Source organism: Spermophilus citellus (genome assembly GCF_964194105.1).
Source record: "Spermophilus citellus genome assembly, chromosome: 4".
Classification (NCBI taxonomy): Eukaryota; Metazoa; Chordata; class Mammalia; order Rodentia; family Sciuridae; genus Spermophilus; species Spermophilus citellus.
This window is the reverse complement of record NC_138185.1, coordinates 165,569,095-165,589,918: the sequence shown is the minus strand read 5'-3', so window position 1 is coordinate 165,589,918 and position 20,824 is coordinate 165,569,095. Positions and strand designations below refer to the sequence as shown.

At 42.6% G+C, this 20,824-nt stretch overlaps 1 protein-coding gene across 1 annotated transcript in view; it reads right to left on the bottom strand.

Annotated features, from left to right (window-relative positions):
• The window catches only part of NID2 (nidogen 2), a gene marked incomplete at its 5' end in the record, with an annotated part of 60,984 nt that overhangs the window by 17,446 nt on the left and 22,714 nt on the right, over nucleotides 1-20,824 (bottom strand). Inside the window, 7 exon segments of the mRNA XM_081292912.1 lie at nucleotides 3,995-4,138; nucleotides 4,900-5,028; nucleotides 5,747-5,890; nucleotides 14,018-14,248; nucleotides 15,853-16,053; nucleotides 17,560-17,805; nucleotides 18,214-18,363. Of these exon segments, the coding sequence (XP_081149038.1) occupies nucleotides 3,995-4,138; nucleotides 4,900-5,028; nucleotides 5,747-5,890; nucleotides 14,018-14,248; nucleotides 15,853-16,053; nucleotides 17,560-17,805; nucleotides 18,214-18,363 (1,245 nt within the window).

The window sequence follows — 20,824 nt, the reverse complement described above, 5'->3', positions numbered from 1 at the left end:
GTAAGAGGCTGTAAAACTGGCTGTAAAACCAAAGCTGTAAAAATTAGCATTCAGGCAAATGCAGGAAACTGAAGCTCCTGGCAGCACATATGCTAAAAGTACCTCTAATGGTAACAGGAACCACAAGCAATGGCAGGAAGCAGGAATTCCTGAGACACATGACCTATTTCTGAAGCCCAAGGTGAGGTGTTTTTTTTTTTTTTTTAATCATTATTTTTGAACTAAGGGGATTCCCCAAAGCTCTCAAGCCACCAATAAGATTATCATCCATGGCCTAGGAATTCTGACCTAATCTGAAAGACCAGTTTTACTCTCCATGGGTACCCTTGCCATTATCATGGATACCATCGTTACAGATAGATAGTAACTGCTGCAAATGACCAACAAAAAGGAGAAAGTCCCCAAAGCAACAGAAGGCATCCCACATGAGCAACCCCTGAGCCCACAAAGCTGGAGGAGGTTAAGGTCCCCTGAATCACAGTCCCTGATCCTTCTTAGTGGGCCTCAGGTCATGATGTGAAACTAGATCCAAATCAGTTAGTCCAGGGCCTGAACTCAGAGCTGGCAGCAGCCTCTCCTCAGGAGCTCAAACACGGAGAGGTTTGTGGGGAGCCTGAACCAATGTACAGAGGAGGAGAACTCTTCCCCATTTCATAGGATGCCATGTGTCAAGAGAGAAAATGAGGAAGGACTTTCAGCCTCTTGGCAAGGTAGGCGCTTTCTTCACTGTACCACCAGGGGAACAGGGAGACACCAATTATACCTCATCAGTGGCAGGGATCTGCAGGGACTGGTGGAAACAGACCAGTCAATTCAAGAGTGTTCTTATACAGCAAAACCCCTTTACCACGAAGGTACTGAAAGGCAGCTCAATTCTAGCACAATTTGCTACTCTGTGATCTATTAAGCTCCTAGGGAACCTATTTGGAAAATGTTTTTAAAACACTCTATTTTGAACTCATGTTTTGGTGCCTTGACATCCTTCTTGGCCCCAATTCAGAGCAAAATCAGCTGGAACCCCTGGATAATAACCCATGTACTGAATCCCAGTTCCTCACCACCCATTCATTTTCCAGCTCAATGTAATCCCCTTATGTCAATTAACCTTGATCCCTCCCAGCACCTCAGTTGCTTTCTCTCTGCTCCTCACTTGTTGAGTGCCCTGTGGGTTGCACCCATGTGGCACATGGTGACCCCTTTTTAAGATCTGTGAGTTAATCATCACCCTTTCAAGCCTCGTCCTTACTTCCTGTGGCTGCATTGACTTTACCATGTTTTATCCAATATCTATAATTGGAGCACAGAAAATCTGAAGTAATAGCAGTATCAAGCCCCCATCTCCCTCCCTGAATGAGGGTCATGCTATGGAACAGGCCATGTATGACCCAGCTGCCTTGCTTCTCCCTGGGAAAGTTCTAACTCCTGACAATCTGCTCTTACACTGGCAAAGGCACTAAAATCCACAAGGGCAAAGGTGCCTGAGAAATATCCAGCTCACACTAAGGCAGGGTTGAAATCACACCAGATAGAGAGAAGCCTGGAACAGACTTAATTCTGGATAAAAACCTCCTGCTAGTGACTTAGACCAGACTGGTAACCCAAATTCAAATGCAGCCTCTCCAGAGAGCCTGGTTGTTAACAAACTGTGGCTAGAGAAAAACCCACTCACCCTCTTATGGTTAGTTTGATGGAGTAAAAATGTGTGTGCCTCAAGAATGCATGCCTCCCACAAGACAGCCTCCATCAAAGATGTATAGAAGGAGGACTGGAGATGTGGCTCAGCGGTAGAGCACTTGCATAGCATGCACAAGGATCTGAATTACAGCCCCAGCACACACCCAAAATAAATTAATGATTAATTGATTAATTAATTAAAAGATCCTTTGGTCACTCAGATACCTGCACACTATGGAATGCCTTTAAACACAAACACACATACACTATACACTAACATGCTCATAGATCTATTCTGCAAGTAGAAAAGTTACTTTCATGATTAGTGCAGCCTAATTTATGCAAGATCTTTAGGAAAATGACTATTCATTCTCTACTACCCCACAATCCGAAAGTTTGGAAGGCTACCATACAGTTCTGCCTGTGATAGGGAGCCTTTAAAATGGTCCCCAGTGATCCCCACCATGTGGTATGAATAGTTCTCCTATAATCCCCTCTCCTTGAGTAACATGCTTGTAGCCAGCACAGTAAAGCACCATTGAGGGGATGGCTTCTTTGAGATGATGACTGCCATGGCTTTGTCCTCTCACTAGCTTTTATAAAGTAAGCTGTCATAATGGAGAGGCCACCTGGCAAGAAACTGAAGGCCAGCCATAGTCAGCAAGGAACTGAGGCCCTCGGCACAGCAGTCTTCCCCAGAAAAGCCTGCGGTGATCCCACCAGCCTTGCCCCTTAACTGTTTCTTCCAGAGATCCTAAAATAGCGTACTGCTAAGCCACGCCCAGGTCCCCAAGCCACAGGTGACAAAGGCATCTTGTTTTAGGCTGCTACATTTGGGGGTCATTTGTTGTGAAGCAATTGAAATTAATACATTGGGGTAGTAGGTGATAGGTTTGGCACATTTTCAAGTCTGTGTGCTCCGGAGAGAATCCCAAAAGTAAAGGACCCGAGATAAAATAGGGATGATTGCAAATGATGAAAATAAGAAAGAGGGCAATAATAGCCCAGGAGGCAATACTCAGAAACTCCAAATACAGACAAGTAGCCAACTTTACTAAGATGGGTCCTAATATGATCCAAGAAGGTAACCAAACTCTCACAGGAGAAGTAGACATGAACAGGAAGGAGAGAAAATGATTACAGAAGGGATTAAAATAAGAAGCACCTAACCTAACATTTTGATTGTTAATACCATCACACCTAGCCTGAAATAATTTCTACTATTTTGCTTTAGACTAAAGAGCACCATCTGCCAATCTGAGTGGTCAGATGTTAAAATATGAAATTCTACAGGCAGGAATGCACATTATTGTTTTTTTAAGCCGATAGTGGGTTAAACAGAAATGAATAAGTTCCATAGGGGTGGAAAAAACGTTATCCCACTGTCAGGTTTGTGTACCTCCCCTGATCCCCATGATTTGAAGGTATCTTCCATCTGTAAAGAGTATACACATTACGGTAGAGGCAGGAAGAGAAGAAGGAGCTCTACAGGTATAAAAAGACACTAATACATACCTTATTTATTAACACTTTTCTCTTAAAATTTATCTTGAAGAAATCATATAATATTTAATAAAACCATTAAACTGTAATACAGGGATAATGAAATTTAAATTTGTCAGACATAATATGAGGTTGTTAAAGACTAGACATACTCTCAGTATAATATTCATGAAATTAGTAGTATTTTAGTGTAGAGGTTATTCAGCAAAGCTACGTAAACTACAGGTTTTCCAAATGGACCCCAAGATATATGATCAAATTGAAGGTAGTTTCATGTCAATAACATACAGTTATTTGGAATTGGAAAGGACCTGTTTTGGGAATGGAAATGCAAAAGGCAAGCTTTCCCCTCCTTTCTTTGAATTGCCGTTTGCCTCAGCCACAAGCACCTGGACCCACTGAACAGCCTTGCAACTCCTGGGAACTTCCTAGTAGATCTAAGCTGCGGAGGCCTCCTTCCTCCTCCCCAGATGTTTGGTGAGGCAGGGACAAGAAAAGGAGAAAAAAAATCAGAGAAAGAATTGTCTGTGTAAGTTTCTCCAGCCTATACTAGCTCCCAGGAACAGAAGGTTACAAGCTGACAGTGGTTCATCATACTCCAAGGACATGCCTCCAAGGACAACCACACCAATCTAGTCCCATGGAAACCCCTGTGCCCTCCCTTCCTTACTCTAAGGGTGTCTCTTCTCTTTTGGCAATTCCAAGGCCATTTGAGTCAAAGAGGAAAAATGTCTTTCTCAGGGAGGACCTGTCTTTGCAGGGATGTGCATCCAAGGTGACCGTCCAGAGGCTCTGAGGCTTCCCCGCTGGTACTCACCAGAACACTGATGCCCATTGCCAGCATAACCTGGTAGACAGGTGCAGCTAAATGTGCGGCCTCCATGGTGAATGCATTGTGCCTGTCCAGCAGGAGCACAGGTGTGACTACCATCCTCGCAAGGGTTGGGAGGAGGAGCAATCACTAAAAAGAGAAGGCAAAGGTATCCAAGAACTTGAATGGTGACCCGTACTCCCCACAGCATCATCCACAGACCAATAGCATCAGCACACCCAGAGCTTGCAAGACATGCAGGTTCTCAGGCCCCATCCCAGAGCTGGAGAGTCGATCTCAATATTAGAAACTTTCTTAAATGGGCCATATACATGTTAAGGTTTGAGACGTGCTGGAATGGGTTTGTGGTGAAAATATAATATCACACTGGGTTAAAGCTTGTATTTTCTCCAGTACCTATCTCTATCAGTGCAATGAATTTGGATTTCTAGTTCTTTTGGACTCATTTTTAGGTCTAAACTATGGTTTGGAACCCTAGAAGGGGGTATATTCATTATAGACGAGGCTCTTTACATGGCTCTTACTTACATGGCACCAGCACCTTGGAATTACAAATCTACCTTGTTCTAAGATGAGAACTACATACGCTCTGTCTACAGCTGGGGTGTTCTTCAAAGAGGTCCATAGTCTTGTTAAGTATTGGGACCAGGAACTCCAACTGAGAGAACATCCCCCAGTAATTCAACATCAAAAATATCTAGTTAGGGGAAAACCACAACCACAAACAAACAGCTCCACTGAGCTGTAGCCTTGGGTTATTTCAATATGCACCGTGTTTCAAGAAAAATCACATAGCAGAACTTCTATAGAGCAGAAGTGGAAAAACTCAGTGAATTAATGAGCAAGATTCAGTGCCATTTTGGCCAAAGAGAAATGATTCTGGTACTTACAGACACAAGTGTGCTGGTCATCTGCAAACTCATAGCCACTGCGACATTCGCACTTGTAGCTTCCTGGCAAGTTGATACACACTGAATTGGGGCCACAGCGATGGAAGCCAGTTGCACATTCATTTACATCTGAGAAGAAAGAGAGAAGAAAAGTGCTGCTTTCCAGTCCCATGAGTGGAAGGTCTGAAGAGTCAGTTTTCTCACCACCATGATGCTTCAATGGGACTAGGGTGGTAGGCTAAACAGGAATCGAAACATAGGATATCTAAGTGACAGGTAGGAACGAATGCAAGTTGAAGCTCATCAGAAATAAAAATTTATCTCAAATCTTTCCAGTGAGATCTCAGGGAGATAATTTTTGAACAACTTTTCTCAGAATTCTTTAAATGTTAGTTTATAAGAAAATATGTTGTAGCTTTTTTTAAAGATGAAGAAACATCAACTGTTGCTTTGCTGGGATATAATTGGTGAAGGAAACACTGTCTGAAATGTAAAGAAACCAGAAAATATGCTTTCTAGTAAATTTAGGAACTACTTAATATATGCTCAAAATTACAAAGCTTAGAAAATATCCAAAAATTGCAAAAGATGGTTTCTTTTTATAGACCCAGCACAAAATCACCACCTCTATTTTCAAACCTGACTAGACTATGCTTCAGTTTTTACATAACTGCATCCAAATTAACAGCTGCTAATTAACAGCTGCTAATCAATGGAAATTGCAGGTGTGGAATCGATGTGATCACAGATCACAAAGATCACAGATACTTGTCTTCCACAGTAATACCGCTGGAGAAGGCAGAGTGAAAACAGGAGCTATGTGACACCAACAGAGCATGGCTCTTACCCACACAGCTCCGGCCATCTCCCTGGTACCCAGGTGCACACTCACAGGTGTAGTCTACACCTGTCCCTGGATGGCACCGTGCTGCTGTGTCACAGGCGTGGCTCCCGTCATGGCAAGGGTTCACTGGGGCAGGATCTGAGTCTGCTGTGTGGGCAGAGAGGAAACAAACAATGGTACAATCTGGCTGCTGTAGAAAGAATGGAAGAGAAGGAAGGAGAGAGGGAGAGAGAGAGAGAGGGAGAGATACACACACACCTTGGAATTGAATGTGTGCTCAGCTGTTTTGTGGCACCCATCAATACCTAACTAAATTATTAATACTGAGATGGAGGGTGAATCACCTTTATCTCAGGTTTAAATTTCATACTGCCTATCCTGTAGACAAGTATCCTACTTTCAGTAAGTTTGTGTCTGTTTTAGTCAGGTTTTTTGCTGCTGTGATTGAAGGACCCAACCAGAACAATTTTAGAGGAGGAAAAGTTTATTTGAGGGCTCACAGTTTCAGAGGTCTTAGTCCATAGAAGGCTGGCCCCATTTTTCGGGGCTCAAGGTAAGGAATATCATGGTGGTTAAGTGTGGCAACGGGAAGCAGCTCACATGGTGATCAGGAAGCAGAGAGGTCTCCACTTATCAGATACAAATATATACCCCAAAGCCACGCCCTAATTCCCACCTCCTCCAGCCACACCCTAGCACTTCAGTTGCCACTCAGTTAATCCCTACCAGGGGATTCATCACTGATTGGGTTAAGGCGCTCTGAACCTTCTTGCATTGTCTCACATGTGAGCTTTTGGGGGACACCTCACCCCCAAACCATAACAGTGTCCAAGGAATAAAAATATCCAACACCTCTTTCTATTTAAAAGTGCTTTTGCTCTGGTGTCTGCTCTGAGTCTGTGTGCTGGGCTGTTGTCCCCACTGTGAACAGTTTTATAGATGAGGACAGTGAGGGAGAAACATGGGAAAAATTTACTCCAACCTGCAAAGTTGAGACAGGGACACAACCTTCAAGTTTCTTGCTCTAAATTTGGCAATCCCATGAAAATTCGCTGTCTTTACAGGTAGATCTAATTATTTTTTAAAAAATGTTGATTTTTAAAGATTTCCAAGGACAGATAAGTAGAAATGATTTTCCTAGAATTCACTCTTCAGGACCATCAGCCCTGCCATAGGTCCATCTAGCCACTAGGTAGCATCTGAAATCTTCCCTAAAGAACTTGATTTCTGGGTGCAATGTAAAGGTCAATGGTTATCAAACATTTCTGTACCAGGCTCTAATCTAAACCCTGTGCTTTACCAACCCATCAAATCCTCATAGCTACAAGGTGAGGACAGTATCATCATATCTTCATCTTTATATTAGTACCCAGAGGCCAAGCAAACTGCCCAAAGTGACAAAGAAGAGGTGGATGGAGCTGAAATAAGATAAAAACCCAGGCATTCTCCCTCCAGGGTCCTCATTTCCCACTGCTCTGCTGCCACCATCAGCAGAGGAACTTCATCAAGCTACCTACTCTAGGCCAACAGCCCAGAGAGGCGATGTTGGAAGGAGCCCCAGATGCCCAATGAATCCAATAACTTTGGAGACTTGTTTGCTTCTGGTTCCTCAGGTATAAAATAGAAGTAGAAATGTTTGTGTCTGCCAGAATTGCTAAAAACAAATCCAACAGTGTCCCTGAAAGGTGATGCCCCCCCCCCCCTGGCAGGGCTGACAGTCCCCAGTGACTGTGTTTCTTCTTCATTCTCAGGGGGCCACTGTTCACCCTCACTTGAAGACTTACTTTGTCTCAGTCCCTAGAATTAATTCTAATCTTTAGATTCCAAAGATTTCAAGAGCCCTGACTATGCCTGTTGGCCTCTATACTGAGCCACCTCTGCTACTAACAGGGCTCCATTGAAGTTATAACTTGGGCTTCTGACGGGCAGCTTGGCGTGTTCCCAGTCCTATCCTGTATGACAGAAGCCAGCATGTGGCATTGGCAGACTCACTCTGGCAGAACTGCCCACCTCAACTTCCCAGTTATCATCTCCTCCAGGACCCTCAACATTCCTCTCTCACCCTGTCTCTCCACACACCTTTTTCACATGGTGAAACTTGCCTAAAGTAGCTCCTAGTCTACGCTCCAAGTACTTCTTGCCACACAGTCAGCCTGGTAGAACAGCCTTCGGGATGACTGGCCATCTCCCCAGGGCTTGTATCTCCCCACTGCGCAAGTCACAGCTCCCACAGTTTTCTCTACTGGTCTGCTGTGAATTGAGATGCCTTGGCCAAAACACTTTCTGGTAAATGCCTATCATCCACTTTATAAGAAATATCACAGTGTGTTCCTGGAACTGAATATTCCCAAAGTATCAGTTCCCATACTAGTGCCTGAAAATAAGGAGGGCTGTGGGTTCACCTCAATAATTTGGCTAGAGTAACAATCTCTGCCAAAACAAAAGACAAAAAAAATGGCCCCAGTGCTTTTTTAAACATGATGAACTTATGTCAGCATAAGCCTCGCTCCCCAAATCACACAGATAAGCCTGGCAGACAGGAAAGAAGAACAACACTGGGGTTGTGGTTGCAGAGTTAACAAGAGTGTAGACCAATTCCCGAGTCTACCCTAGTATGTATTACAAGTGACAAGGACAGGGTCATATCCTCACTGAGGGCCCAATGTGACAGAAGTGTCTGGTTCTCCCCCATGATAGTTTCTCCATTTTGGGAGAAGATTCTGTACAAAATGCCTGGCATCCCTTGCCAAAAGGGAAGGTCATCTTCAATAATGTTTAAATTTGCTGCTTAACCTTCTTATTCAGTACTTACCAGTATTAAACTTTCACCATGGAACATTCCAATAAAGATTAGTGAATTCACCAGCCTACTAGACATTAAGGGAGGGTAGAGGAGGTAGCTCCAAGGTGATTTGCATACTTGGACAGGATATACTATTGCACTTGAAATTGAGGAGGAAACAGCCATAATTATATGATACTGACTTAAAATGCATCTCACTGTCAGGAACTGTTACATAATTTAGAGTACAGTGCAAGTGAAAATGCAGAGCCCCCTGTTTAAAAATTAAGAATTTCAGCGATAGAGCATTATACAAAGCATGGAGCTGTTTTGAATCTAAACCCTGTGCTTTACCAGCCCTCAAATCCTCATGACTTCTAAAAAATATATTTTTGTTTCTGCAGTGCCAGGGATTGAACCCAGGGCCTCTGGCATGCCAGGCAAGCATTCTATTACTCAGTTACACTCCTAGCACCCTAAGTAGTTTAAGAATACATTTCTAAAACAATTGCACTATTATTTTTTTTTTTTTACAGCTTGCTAGCTTTTCTCCTATCAGCATTCCAACAGCAGTATCCTCCCTAAGACATTTCATATTTCACCTTCACCTTCCTAAACTGTGCAGCTCTGGCAGAAGATCTGGAACTAATTTACTCATTTAATCAAGAGGGGAAGAGCGGTTTCCTTAAAGGAACAATCCGGTTCAGCTTCAGTGCACAGTCCTCTGCCCAAGGTCTCTTCAGCTTACTGAAAGGACCCCTGGGGAGGAAGGACAGGAAACATTCCTGGTCCTGTTCTATGACACTACAAACAACAGCCAACTCCACTTGAAGTTCAAACAATTATGGGGTACGGACTGGTGGTTGGGAAGACAGCAAGGGCTGCCAGCTCCCTTTACTCACTGGGAAAGACACAGTAATTCTCATCTAAACCCTGGGAAACCACGCAGCTCCCACATCAGGTGCTGGCAGCTGTCTTGTTTTATATCATTCCAGCTGGCTGGCAGCTCCCTCTGGAGAAAGCAAAAGACTTTAAGATACTACTATGCCCTGAGGAGTGGGGGGAGAAAAAAGTGTTTTGTTGTTTTTTTTTCCTTTGTTCTTTCTCCCCACTCCCCCACCCCATTTTATTCCCATTTAGAATGACAGTATTGCTGTGAGTGCATGAAAGAGGGTTCAAACAAACGCAAAGGGTCTAAAAACACACATTGCCAGGCTGGGTTTGGCTCAGCAGTAGAGCGCTTGCCTAGCATGTGTTCGATTCTCGGCACCTCATATAAATAAATAAAATAAAGGTCCACTGACAACTAAAAAAATTCTTTTAAAAAACACACACATTGTCTCTTTTCAAATTTGGTCCAGATTATGAGGCCGTTTCAAAGTCAGTGGTGTCCATGAGGAGCGGCAGGACCATGAGGGGTAAGAGCGTGGGCTATGGACCTACAGCTTGCATTTAAGTCCCAGATCACTTCTTACCAGCTAGGACTTCAAATTACTCCACCTCTACATCAGTGTCACTATCTGTGAAATGCAATAATAACATTAACAACTTCCTGTTGGGTAGGCTTGTCGGGGGACGAGTTAATTCACAGCAGGTACTTAGAAGAGTACTTGGCACTCTATTAATTATTGCTTTTGTTTGACTTGGGTGGAAGGAAAAGTCATAAAATTCAAAGGACAAATTAGCAACTTGGAAAGTGTGCTGGGTTTTTTCTGACCATTGGTTATTCCACATGGTATTTCTCTAGGAAAAAGAGACCCAGGGATATATCTTTTCAGAATCTGAATGGGACTGTCATCTGGAAGGAACTTCCACCAATGGCTGTTTTTACAGATCCAAGGTATACCCCAGTGAAGGGCAGAACTGGACATCTAAGGGTGAGGAATGTTTTCCTCAGCAGTTTTTGCTCATCTCTCTGAGAAATCTGGAACAGCAATCTTTCCTTCTTGATTTATGTGTTCCCCTGAAATCAACGGGGAATTTTCACTTATTAATACACTACCTACCATCTCCCCTCTCTTCCCTTCATTCCCCTTTGTCTAATCGACTGAACTTCTATCTCCCCTGCCCCCAGTGTGTGTTAGCATCCACATATCAGAGAAAATATTTGGCCTTTGTTTTTTGGGGATTGGCTTATTTCACTTAGCATGATAGTCGCCAGATCCACTCATTTACCAGCAGAAGTCAAAAACTCATTCTTTTTATGGCTGAGTAATATTCCATTGTGTATATATACCACATTTTCTTCATCCATTCTCTGTTGAGGGGAACCTAGGTTGGTTCCATACTTAGCTATTGTGAATATTGGCACCAAAACAGACATGAAAACCAATGGAACAGAATAGAAGACACAAGAGACAAATACATATGAATATAGTTACCTCATACTAGACAAAGGTGCCATAATCACACATTGGAGAAATGATAGCTTCTTCCCATGGGGCTGGGAAAACTGGAAATCCATATATAGCAGAATGGAATTTAACCCCTATCTCCCACCCTGCACAAAACTCAACTCAAAGTAGACCAAGGACCCAGAAATTAGACCAGAAACCCTGCACCTACTAGAAAGAAATGTAGGCCCAACTCTCTATCATGTCGGCTTAGGAACCAATTTCCTCAACAAGACTCCTAAAGTACAGGAAGTAAAAACAAGAATCAATAAATGGGATGGCATCAAACTAAAAAGATTATTCACAGCAAAGGAAACAATTAAAAATATGAAGAGAGAGCCTACATAATGGGAGAAAAATCTTTGCTACCTACACCTCAGATAACAAACACATTAATCTCCAGGATATATAAAGAACTCAAAAAACTTACACACAAAAAACCCAAATAACCTAGAATTTGAGAACCACTATTTTCAAGTTTTGTTTCCACAACTGAAATACAATGCACAAGCCATGCAATTCACCTACTTAAAATGCACTAATAAATGACTTTCAGTATATATTCAAACCCATTATGACCAATTATTAGGACATTTTCATCACCTCAAAAACAAACCTTGAACCTTTTAACACATTAATTCCCTATCCTTCCATTATCCCCCACCCTGAGCAATCTTTAATCTATTTTCCGTCTCTGGACTTGCCTGCTCTGGATAGTCTATATAAATGGAATCATGCAAAATGCTGTCCTTTGTGACTGGCTTCCTTCACTTAGCATGAAGTTTTCAAGGTTCATTAATGTTGGAGGATACATTAGTACTTCATTTCTTTTTGTGGCTGAAAACTATCCCATTGTATGCACCAAAGACTTTATTTTGTATGCTTTTATCAGTTGACAGACACTTAGGTTGCTTCTACCTTTGGGCTATTATGATAATGATGCCATGGATATTTCTGCACCAGTTTTTGTGAGCACAGAATTGTCATTTCTCTTAGACACACAACTAGGAGTGGAATTGTTCTGTCAAATGGTAACTCTGGTTTAACTTTGAGAAACTGCTCTTCTGTTTTCCACAGCAGCTGCACCATTTTACACACAGCAGCAGCAGTGAATGAGGGTTCCAATTTCTCCATATCCTCACCAACACTTTTTTTTTTGAAAGCTATCCCTGTGATGTAAAGTAATATCTCACTGTGCTTTTGAACTGTATTTCCCTGACGGGTAATGATGTTGAACATCTTTTCATGTGCTTATTGGATATTTGTGTATCATTTTTTAGAGAATGTCTTTCCAGATCCTTTGTCCATCTTTTCATTCAATTTCTTTTAATTGTTGAGTTGTAACAGTACTTCATATACTTTAGAACAAGTCTTTTATTAAACATCATTAAAAAGAATATTTTTATAGCTGTGGGATTTGACCCTCGAGTTTCAAATATGTTATCTCATTCCACAGCTATATTTTCACATTGTTGATAATGTCTTTTGAAGCACAAATTTTTAAAATCTTCATGACACCCATTTGTTTTCCCTCTTGTTGCTTGTGCTTTTAGTGCCATTTCTAAGAAACCATTGCCAAATTCAAGATCACAAAAATTTACCCCTGTTTTCTTCTAAAAGTTTTAGCTCCTACAGTTAGGTCTTTGGCCCATTTTGAGTTGATTTTTTAATATGCTGTGAGGTCCAATTTTGTTCTTTTGCAAGTGGATAGTAAATTGTCTCAACATCATCTATTAAAAAGACTTATTTCCTCATTGAACTGTTTTGACACTCTTGTTGAAACACCAACTGGCTGAAAATATGAGCATTTACATCTGGATTCTCAATTCTATTCCATTAATCAATGTGTCTGTTCATATGCCAGACGCACACTGTCTTGATTACTCTAAGTTTAAAAATTGAGAAGTCTGAGTCCTCCAACACCATGCTTCAAGATCTTGGCTACTCTGGTTGCTTGAACTTCAATATGAATTTTAGAATCAGTTTGTCAATCTCTGAAAAGCAGCCAGCTGAAATACTGATAGGGACTGTGTTGAATCAATAGAACAATTTGGGAAGTACTATCATATTTATAATAGTAAGTCTTCCAATTAATGAACAGAGAACATAGTCCCACTTTTTTGGGTCTTATTTTTTTTTCCAAAAAAAAATTATGTTTCAATGGACAAGTATCACACTTCTTTAAAAAAAAAAAAGAAAGAAAGAAAGAAAGAAAGAAAGAAAAAAGACTTAATTCCTGAGTATTTTATTTTTTTAAATGAAATTTCTTAATTGCATTTTCAATTTGCTCCATATTATAACAGATACACAATTTTTTTGTAGGTTGTTCTTGTGCATTGCAGCATTGTTGAATTTATTTGTTCTAATAGGGGTTTTTTAAGTGAATTCCTTCGGTTTTGTACATAAAGTATCATGTCATCTGAGAATAGAGATAATTTTACTACTAATAATTTTCTTCTACCTTTCCAATTTAGATGCCTTTTATCTCATGATCTTGCCTAACTGTCCTGGCTAGAACTTCCAGTAGCATGTTGAGCAGACAGGGAGAGGGCAGGGCCTCCTTGTCTCACTCCTGATCTTAGAGGGGAAATTCCAGTCTTTCACTGTGAAGCACAGTGTTACTGTGAGTTCTTCACACATGAGGTTCCATTTCATTTTTCCAGGTCCTGGTTTGGTTTGGTGAAATCCTCGAGGTTTTAGCTAAAATGTCCCTTCCTAAGGGAACCTCCCTGCCCTTCCAGACGATGCCCTCTGCACTTGTCACAGTGGTCATGGGTGCTCACCAGCATCAGTCTCCCTCCTAACCTGCCTCCCTCTTCCCCGTTCCCAGGCCTACCCCACCATGGGCATGTGCTGTTTGCGTTGCTACAAACCAGGCTCAGGCATTGTGTGTTTCCTGAGCGTGGCCGGAACCTTGTTCTGCAGGTTCCATTTCTGCCCATCTTCACCTCAAGGACAGGGACCCAGCTTGATTCGTCCTTACACCCAGCACTGCACATAGACTCTGGCATTCCCAAACTCTTACTAACCTCTGAATTGTTCTGAGAATTCTCAAGAGGGATAGAACTTTGGCCCAACGTTACAAATGAGAAACCTTACCTTCCACAGGGCCAATCTGATTGGTCACAGCAAATCTAAGCACTCCTTCGTCTTCACTGTACAAAGCAAAAACCCGGTCCACAGTCAGCTGCTGGGTGGTGGGGGTGGCCCGGTGTCTGGGGGCGTGCCTGCACACCTGGTAAGTGAGGTTCTGGTGGACACGGTAAGACCCCGTTTGGTTGATTGCACCATAAGTGAGAGAGTAGTCTCTGGAACTTGTGGAGGTCATAGCTGCAACAGACATTTTATAGGCAAATAGGTAAAAATTTTAAAATATTAAATACAGAGATTTTCATGGAGGTAGATTTTTCTATCTTGTTTGTTTTTTCATCTAATTCCTGAGCACTTCCCTTGGGAATGCCTTGAGTTTATATGGGAGACTTGCAAGGATAGCCCAAGAACCAGAGTGGATACGAAGCCACAGTGCTAAGAGGTTGTTGCCACGGTGTATAAGGAAGAGACGATGCTGTGTGCCAGCCCTTCGAGGTGGGCACTACCATTGTGTGAGCAAAGACTGGCAGAAGTGAAGTAGGTAGCCTGAGAAACAGGGCTGACAAGTGGTAGAACTGGAACTGGAACTCTAGACCATCTGGCTCTCTGCCCCAAGATTTGAACCAGCCCATCCCATACATTGTGCAGAGGTAACAGCTGCCAGTGACTTGCACTTAAGTCTGCAGGGTTTCAGGGAAAGGAAACAGTGGTTTCCTCTCAGTCTGGGAGTCGGGCCCAGGGCAGTCATCTGGCCTTTGGCTATTCTGAACACAGGCCAGGTCCCTGCTTCCCATTCTCTTCCCTACATCTTCTGTCCAGCTTCCAGGTCTCATGCCATAGGAGAAACCAGGGCCAGGGGAGGAGCTGCTCAAGCCAAACCACTGTGCTGCCAAACAGCCACCTGCAGTTTGTTGCCCATGGGTAAGGATTTACAGAGTATGTTGCACCTCACACAATTTATCAGCCAATTAGTAACTGTGTAAGGTAGACAGAAAAAAATATTTTTGTTCTGATGCTAAAGATGAGACAATAGGGCTGAGGTAGAGCACTTGTCTAGCATAGGCAAAGCCCTGGGTTCAATCCCTAGTACAAAGAAGAAAGAGAAAAGAGGCTCTCATGTTAAGTGATCTTTCCCACAGGTTATAAATGGCAAGCCCAGGATGTGAATTTGTAACTTCTGACTCCAAATCTTGCATTAGCTTTATAATACTCTATAGCATCTTTCTGTAGCTTTCAAAGCAGACTAAAATCATCAGCTGAAACAAAGTTACAGGAAAAATTCTAATAATATTTTGTCATGCTCCAGAGAGTAAAATCTGTATATATTTACATCGTCCCAGGCAGGCATGGTGGAGCACCCCTGTAATCCCAGCAGCTTGGGAGGCTGAGATAGGAGAATCATGAGTTCAAAGCTAGCCTCAGCAACCGCAAGGTGCTAAGCAACTCAGTGAGACCCTGTCTCTAAATAAAATACAAAATAGATCTGGGGATATGGCTCAGTGGTTGAGTGCCCCTGAGTTCAGTCCCTGGTACTGGAAAAAAAAAAAGAAGAAGAAGACTATATCTATATCATCCCTACCCACCCCTAGAGATAATGTTGTTATTAATTATATCATTACTATTTGAAAATACTGGGTGGGGAATTTGTGAATGATAGCTGGCACTCTGCTCACTTACACTATGTCAGAATAAGAGTAACAAGAATAAAACTGGTATTGAGCTCATGTTATCTGCCACACACTGTTCTAGGACTTTCCATGTAGTTATACCTTTACTTTTTGTAACCATCCTGGGAGACAGGTACCATTCCCATTTTCTAAGAGGTGAATACTGGCTATACATACCTGACTCTGAGTAATGGTAAATCTCTTTGTAGGGAGTAATATGGGCTGTGAAGTTTGCTGGGACATAGGGCACCTGGCCTTGGATGTGGGTCTTGATGCTCAGATAATTCTCCGTGTCCAATCCCTCAGCAGTTTGAGTGATTCGAACCCTCTCCTCTCCTGGGTAGAAAGTAACTTCTGTGTCATGGATAAAGGTAGCACCTGGTGAGGAAAAGAATTCAGCAAAAAAGGTTAATAAAAGCCTTGCTTAAATAATAGCCAGTACTGGCTGGGGCTGGGCCCAGGCTTGGTGGTACAGCACTTGTCTAGGATGCATAATGTCCTAGGTTCCATCCCCAGCAATCCCAGCTCATGTTTCCTCCTCCCAACTTCTACTACTGCGGGAGATGGTGCCTAAGAAGATCATCTGATATTCAGACTGAGTCATATCAGCTATTTAACTCCTTAAGTTCCTCAAATGTTCAATCAACGTGTCTGGTCTCATTACCGTGCACTGTTTCTCTTTATAGGAGCTTATATTCTGTGAAAAACAGACTCTTGGAAACCTCCTTGACCTATCCAAGGTTGCCAGAATTAGCAAAAATAAGCAAGGCAAAAACAAAACACAAACCCATAAACCAGATACCCAGTTAAATTTGAATTTCAGATAAACAATGAATATATCTTTTATACACACCACATGCAATATTTAGGATATACTTATAATTTAAAAATCATTGCTTATCTGACATTCAAATTTAACTTGGTGTGCTATATTTTATTTACTTTTGACCCAAGGTTATTCAAATATTGATTAACAGCAAGATCCTATAAACAGCCATTGAGCTCTGCTGCTGGAGGTGAGGAAAGAACTTCTCTCACCCTTTCATTTTACATGCAAAAAAGGAAACAAGATTTTTCAAGTGAAAAGACAAAAATTCTCCCCCACACTTTGGCTATCAAAAGGACCAACAGTCCTGGCATCTCCTGGGAGCTTGGTTAGAAAAGATATTGCAGACCCCACCACAGGCCTACTGAATCAGAATTTCCATGCCCACAAATCATCCAGGCAATTTGCAGGCAGATTAAAGTCTGCAAAGCACTGGTCTGCACCACTCTATGTAAGGGATGCAGAGGTGCAAGAGGAGAAAACGCAGCCCCTCCTCCTTGAAGTAAAGTCATCTCCAGATGTCCTGTAGGTAAATTGTTTTTGCATCTCCTTGACAGATCTGTATACAATAATGCAAACAAAACTTCACAAATGCAGTCCAACAAATTGGGGCAAGAGGACACAAACACTCCAAATGGAATCAGCCTATTTCTCAGAACAGTTGGAGGAACATTTAGAAGTAATTGCTCTTTCAAAAATCAGCCCTAGATGGGCAGGGTAGCTGCACTGTAATCCCAGCTACTACAGGCTGAGGCAGGAGGATCCCAAGTTTGAGGCCAGCCTTAGCAACTCAGTGAGACCCTGTCTCAAAATAAAAACAGCTGGATGTAGCTCAGCACTTGCCTAACATGTCTGAGGTCCTGGGTTCAAGGCCCAATACTACACATAGACACTCAAATTCAGTTGTACAAAGCCAAACCATTCCCAACTATGGGCAGAACCACACCTGTGGGTTCAACAATGAGAAAATCCCCTTTCCCTGTATAAAACCTCAAGACATTGCCCCAAGGAGCAACAGCACAAGGCAGTGCTATCAGCCCTCTCAGGGTGCCACTCACCTGTGAGGCTGAAGCCATTCTCAGAGCCTGGTTTTTCCAAGGCAAAGAGCCAGCCAAAGAGGCCTCCGATTGGTGTGAGGGGGAGAAGGGCCTGGGCTGCAGGCTGTGGGATGTGGCTGATGGCCGTGTAGGCTCTGCCGTCATTGCCCACAATGTAAGCATGCAGGTCCACGTCAGTGAAGCTCACAGGTGTTTGGCCCACGTGGAGGTGGCCACTCACCTTCCCATTGACTCGATGAGGTGCCCCTAGAAGATGGTAAGCCCAATTAGCCCTGGCCATCAGCCAAGTTCCAGAGGGGAGCACACAGACAAAACGATTCCACTGACCATTCGCCAAGCTCCCTCCTTAGCAAGTCATTTTAATGATGCCCTAACCAGTCAATTATCCAGTGATGAAAAGGTCCTGTCTGGGATCTCTTCTCCTAGCCTCCTGTCCCCTTTGGCTCTGAGGAGCTGGGGGCAAAGGGAGGAGGACATCTCTGGATAATTTCAAATTGGTAAATCAGCCCACATGTCTCTGTTCCTCAAACATTCATTCACTGAGCACCGGCAAGTTGCTAGGTCCACAAAGCAGAGCTCACAGTGGTAGCTGGAAACTAGCAGGCAGCAGAACACACACAGACCAGCCCCCACCCCTGTGCCCCAGCCAATCACCTTCCGGAAGACAGTGCTTCCCATTTCCATAAAACCCGGACTGGCAGTGGCAGCAAAAGCCAGTGGCATAATCTGTGCAGAAGGCATGCTGGGAGCACCGTCCATGGTTGTGTTCACAGGTTTCCTTACTGGCAGAATTATATGTAAAGACTGAAAAATAAAACAAACTTGCATGAGGATGACAACATTTCCAGCATTGTGCCTGCCAGCGTCATCAGGCCACAGCATCTGCTCCACAAAATCAGTGTGGATTATAATAAACAAATAGGTGTTTGATGTTTAAGAGACAGAAATAACACTGGACTCAAGGGAATTAACTTGCTTTGTCCTCTGACAAGAAGCGCAGCTTACTGCTGTCATCTGGGTCTTATTGAGAAGCAGGTGAACTAAGATGAGGCTGCCCCACTGAGGTCCAAGAGCAGAGAAATGAAGGGAAACCAGCAAATGCACATTAGGTTGACCTTATCAAAAAATGGCCAAATGCTAGCAACTTTGTATGGTTCAACCTAATAGTGACGGCCTGCTCAGGGGAAGACAGAGGTGAAGAGCTGACAACTGTGATCTGTGTCTGACCATTCTTCTTCCAGGTAACCCTGCGCTTAAAAGTAACCTATAGCTGGTCTCACTTCCCAGAATTTGACTTTGAGAAACAAGAGCCTTAAAGAATGTAGCTTAATTTTTCATCTCTCTGTTTGTATATGAAGTGTGTAATAAGAATTGAAATGCATTCTGTTGTTAATGTATTTTTAAAACAATAAAAATCAATAATAAATAAATAAATAAATGAAAGAAGAATGTAGCTTAAAGAAAGTGTGTGGGGAGAAGTGAGTAGAGGAGGGAGAAAGGAAGGGAATCCTGCTATTAAAACATTCTGCACCATTGCAGGGTTTGCTGTGTAGGGTAGAGCACAAGAATGGTTTCCACGAAACAGTAGAGAGCTTGAGCTATGGTCACATTTTCTAGAATGTTATGGTAATCTTGATGCTCCAGCCACTGTGGCTCATTGCTCCATCTCCCATGTACTTCACCCATTTAAAAAAAAAAGGGGGGGGGGGAGCTGGTGTTGTGGCTTAGCAGTAGAGTGCTCACCTAGCACGCGTAAGGCCCTGGGTTCGATCTTCAGCACCACATACAAATAAATAAGTAAAATAAAGGTATTTTTTTAAAAAAGTACGGGGATTAGTTGCACAACAGTGCAACAGGGGATTTGGAGCAAATATCATTGTCCATAAAGAAAATGGCCAATGTAATGGGGTGCAGCTGGAGGTGGGAGGAGCATTTCAAAAAGGACACAAGGGTGCTTTCTCCCAGGACACTGGGGGATGTGCTCATCCCAAGCATGGCCACCAGAAGGTGAAGTAGCTGTATACCCCTCAGCCTCTGAGACCCCAGGAGATGGAGTGGATTGGAGACTCCAGAAGACCACTGATAAGGCAGGATTGGCATGAAGGTGTGAGACTCTGATGCTATCATGGAGCTCCCAAGGAAGTCCACCCTACTCACAAATGCATATCATTGTGAAGGAAACAGGAAGGGAAGAAAGAAATCAAAAGATCAATATTTACCTTGTATTTCATCAGAGAAGAGAACTAAACCAGAGGGAGAAGATACAGTACCATATATGTAACAATGTAGCCAAAGACTTGTTTCAGCAAATAAAAATGTTAACAAAGTGAACATTTTAGTACTGATCAGGTAACAGATACTCTTCCAAAACTTTCAGATTCATTTTCACAAGAGCCCTACACTCAGAGCCCTTTTAATTTTAGGGACAGGGTGTCCCTAAATTATCAAGGCTGACTTTGAAGTTTTGATCCTTCTGCCCCAGCCTCCATAGTAGCTGGAATTACAGGTGTGCACTACCTCGCCCTGCATAGGCACTGTTTCTAATCCCTGTTTTGAAAATAAAGAAATGGAGGCAAAGAGGATGAAAGTGACTCACTGAAAGTCTCACAGGAAGTACACAGCAAAGGTGGATTGGAAGCTAGGAAGTCTGCTTTTGGAATTTTAACTGCGACTCTTTACCACCCTCCTTTGGGACACGGGTACATATATGGTGAGCCTAGGATAAGGAAGCGATTAGGTGTTTGGGGTTAGTCAGCATAGACTCCAATGGAGGAAGTTTTGAGTCAGACTCTACAAATCAGATTTAATGGTAGGAAGAGAAGATCACTCAGGTGCATTTTTTTTTAAAGCACAGGCAAGAAGCAGTGAGAATAGCAGTACCATTGGTTTCTGGACAGTACTTGAAAGCTGTTTACAAAAAAGCAGCAAGCTGAGGGGTTGGAGGTCAAATAGATAACCTTGATTCAAGTGGAAAATCTGATTAAGAACAGAGCAGGCCTGGAGTCAGTGACTCAAGATTTGCTACAAAGCCTTGATGATTTGGCTAAGAAATTCCAGCTTGATAAAAATAGAGAATTAGGCATAACTCAGCTTTTCAAATAGGCAAATGACATGCATAACTACTTTCATGTTTAAAAAAGGAAAGTGACAAAATTCGAGACAAAAAAGAAGCAGAACAGATCATGATAAAAATATTATAGAGGTTGGAGTACAGAAAAGTATCGTTGTCCACCATTGGTTTAAAAAAGGAGGGAGGACCATTTTG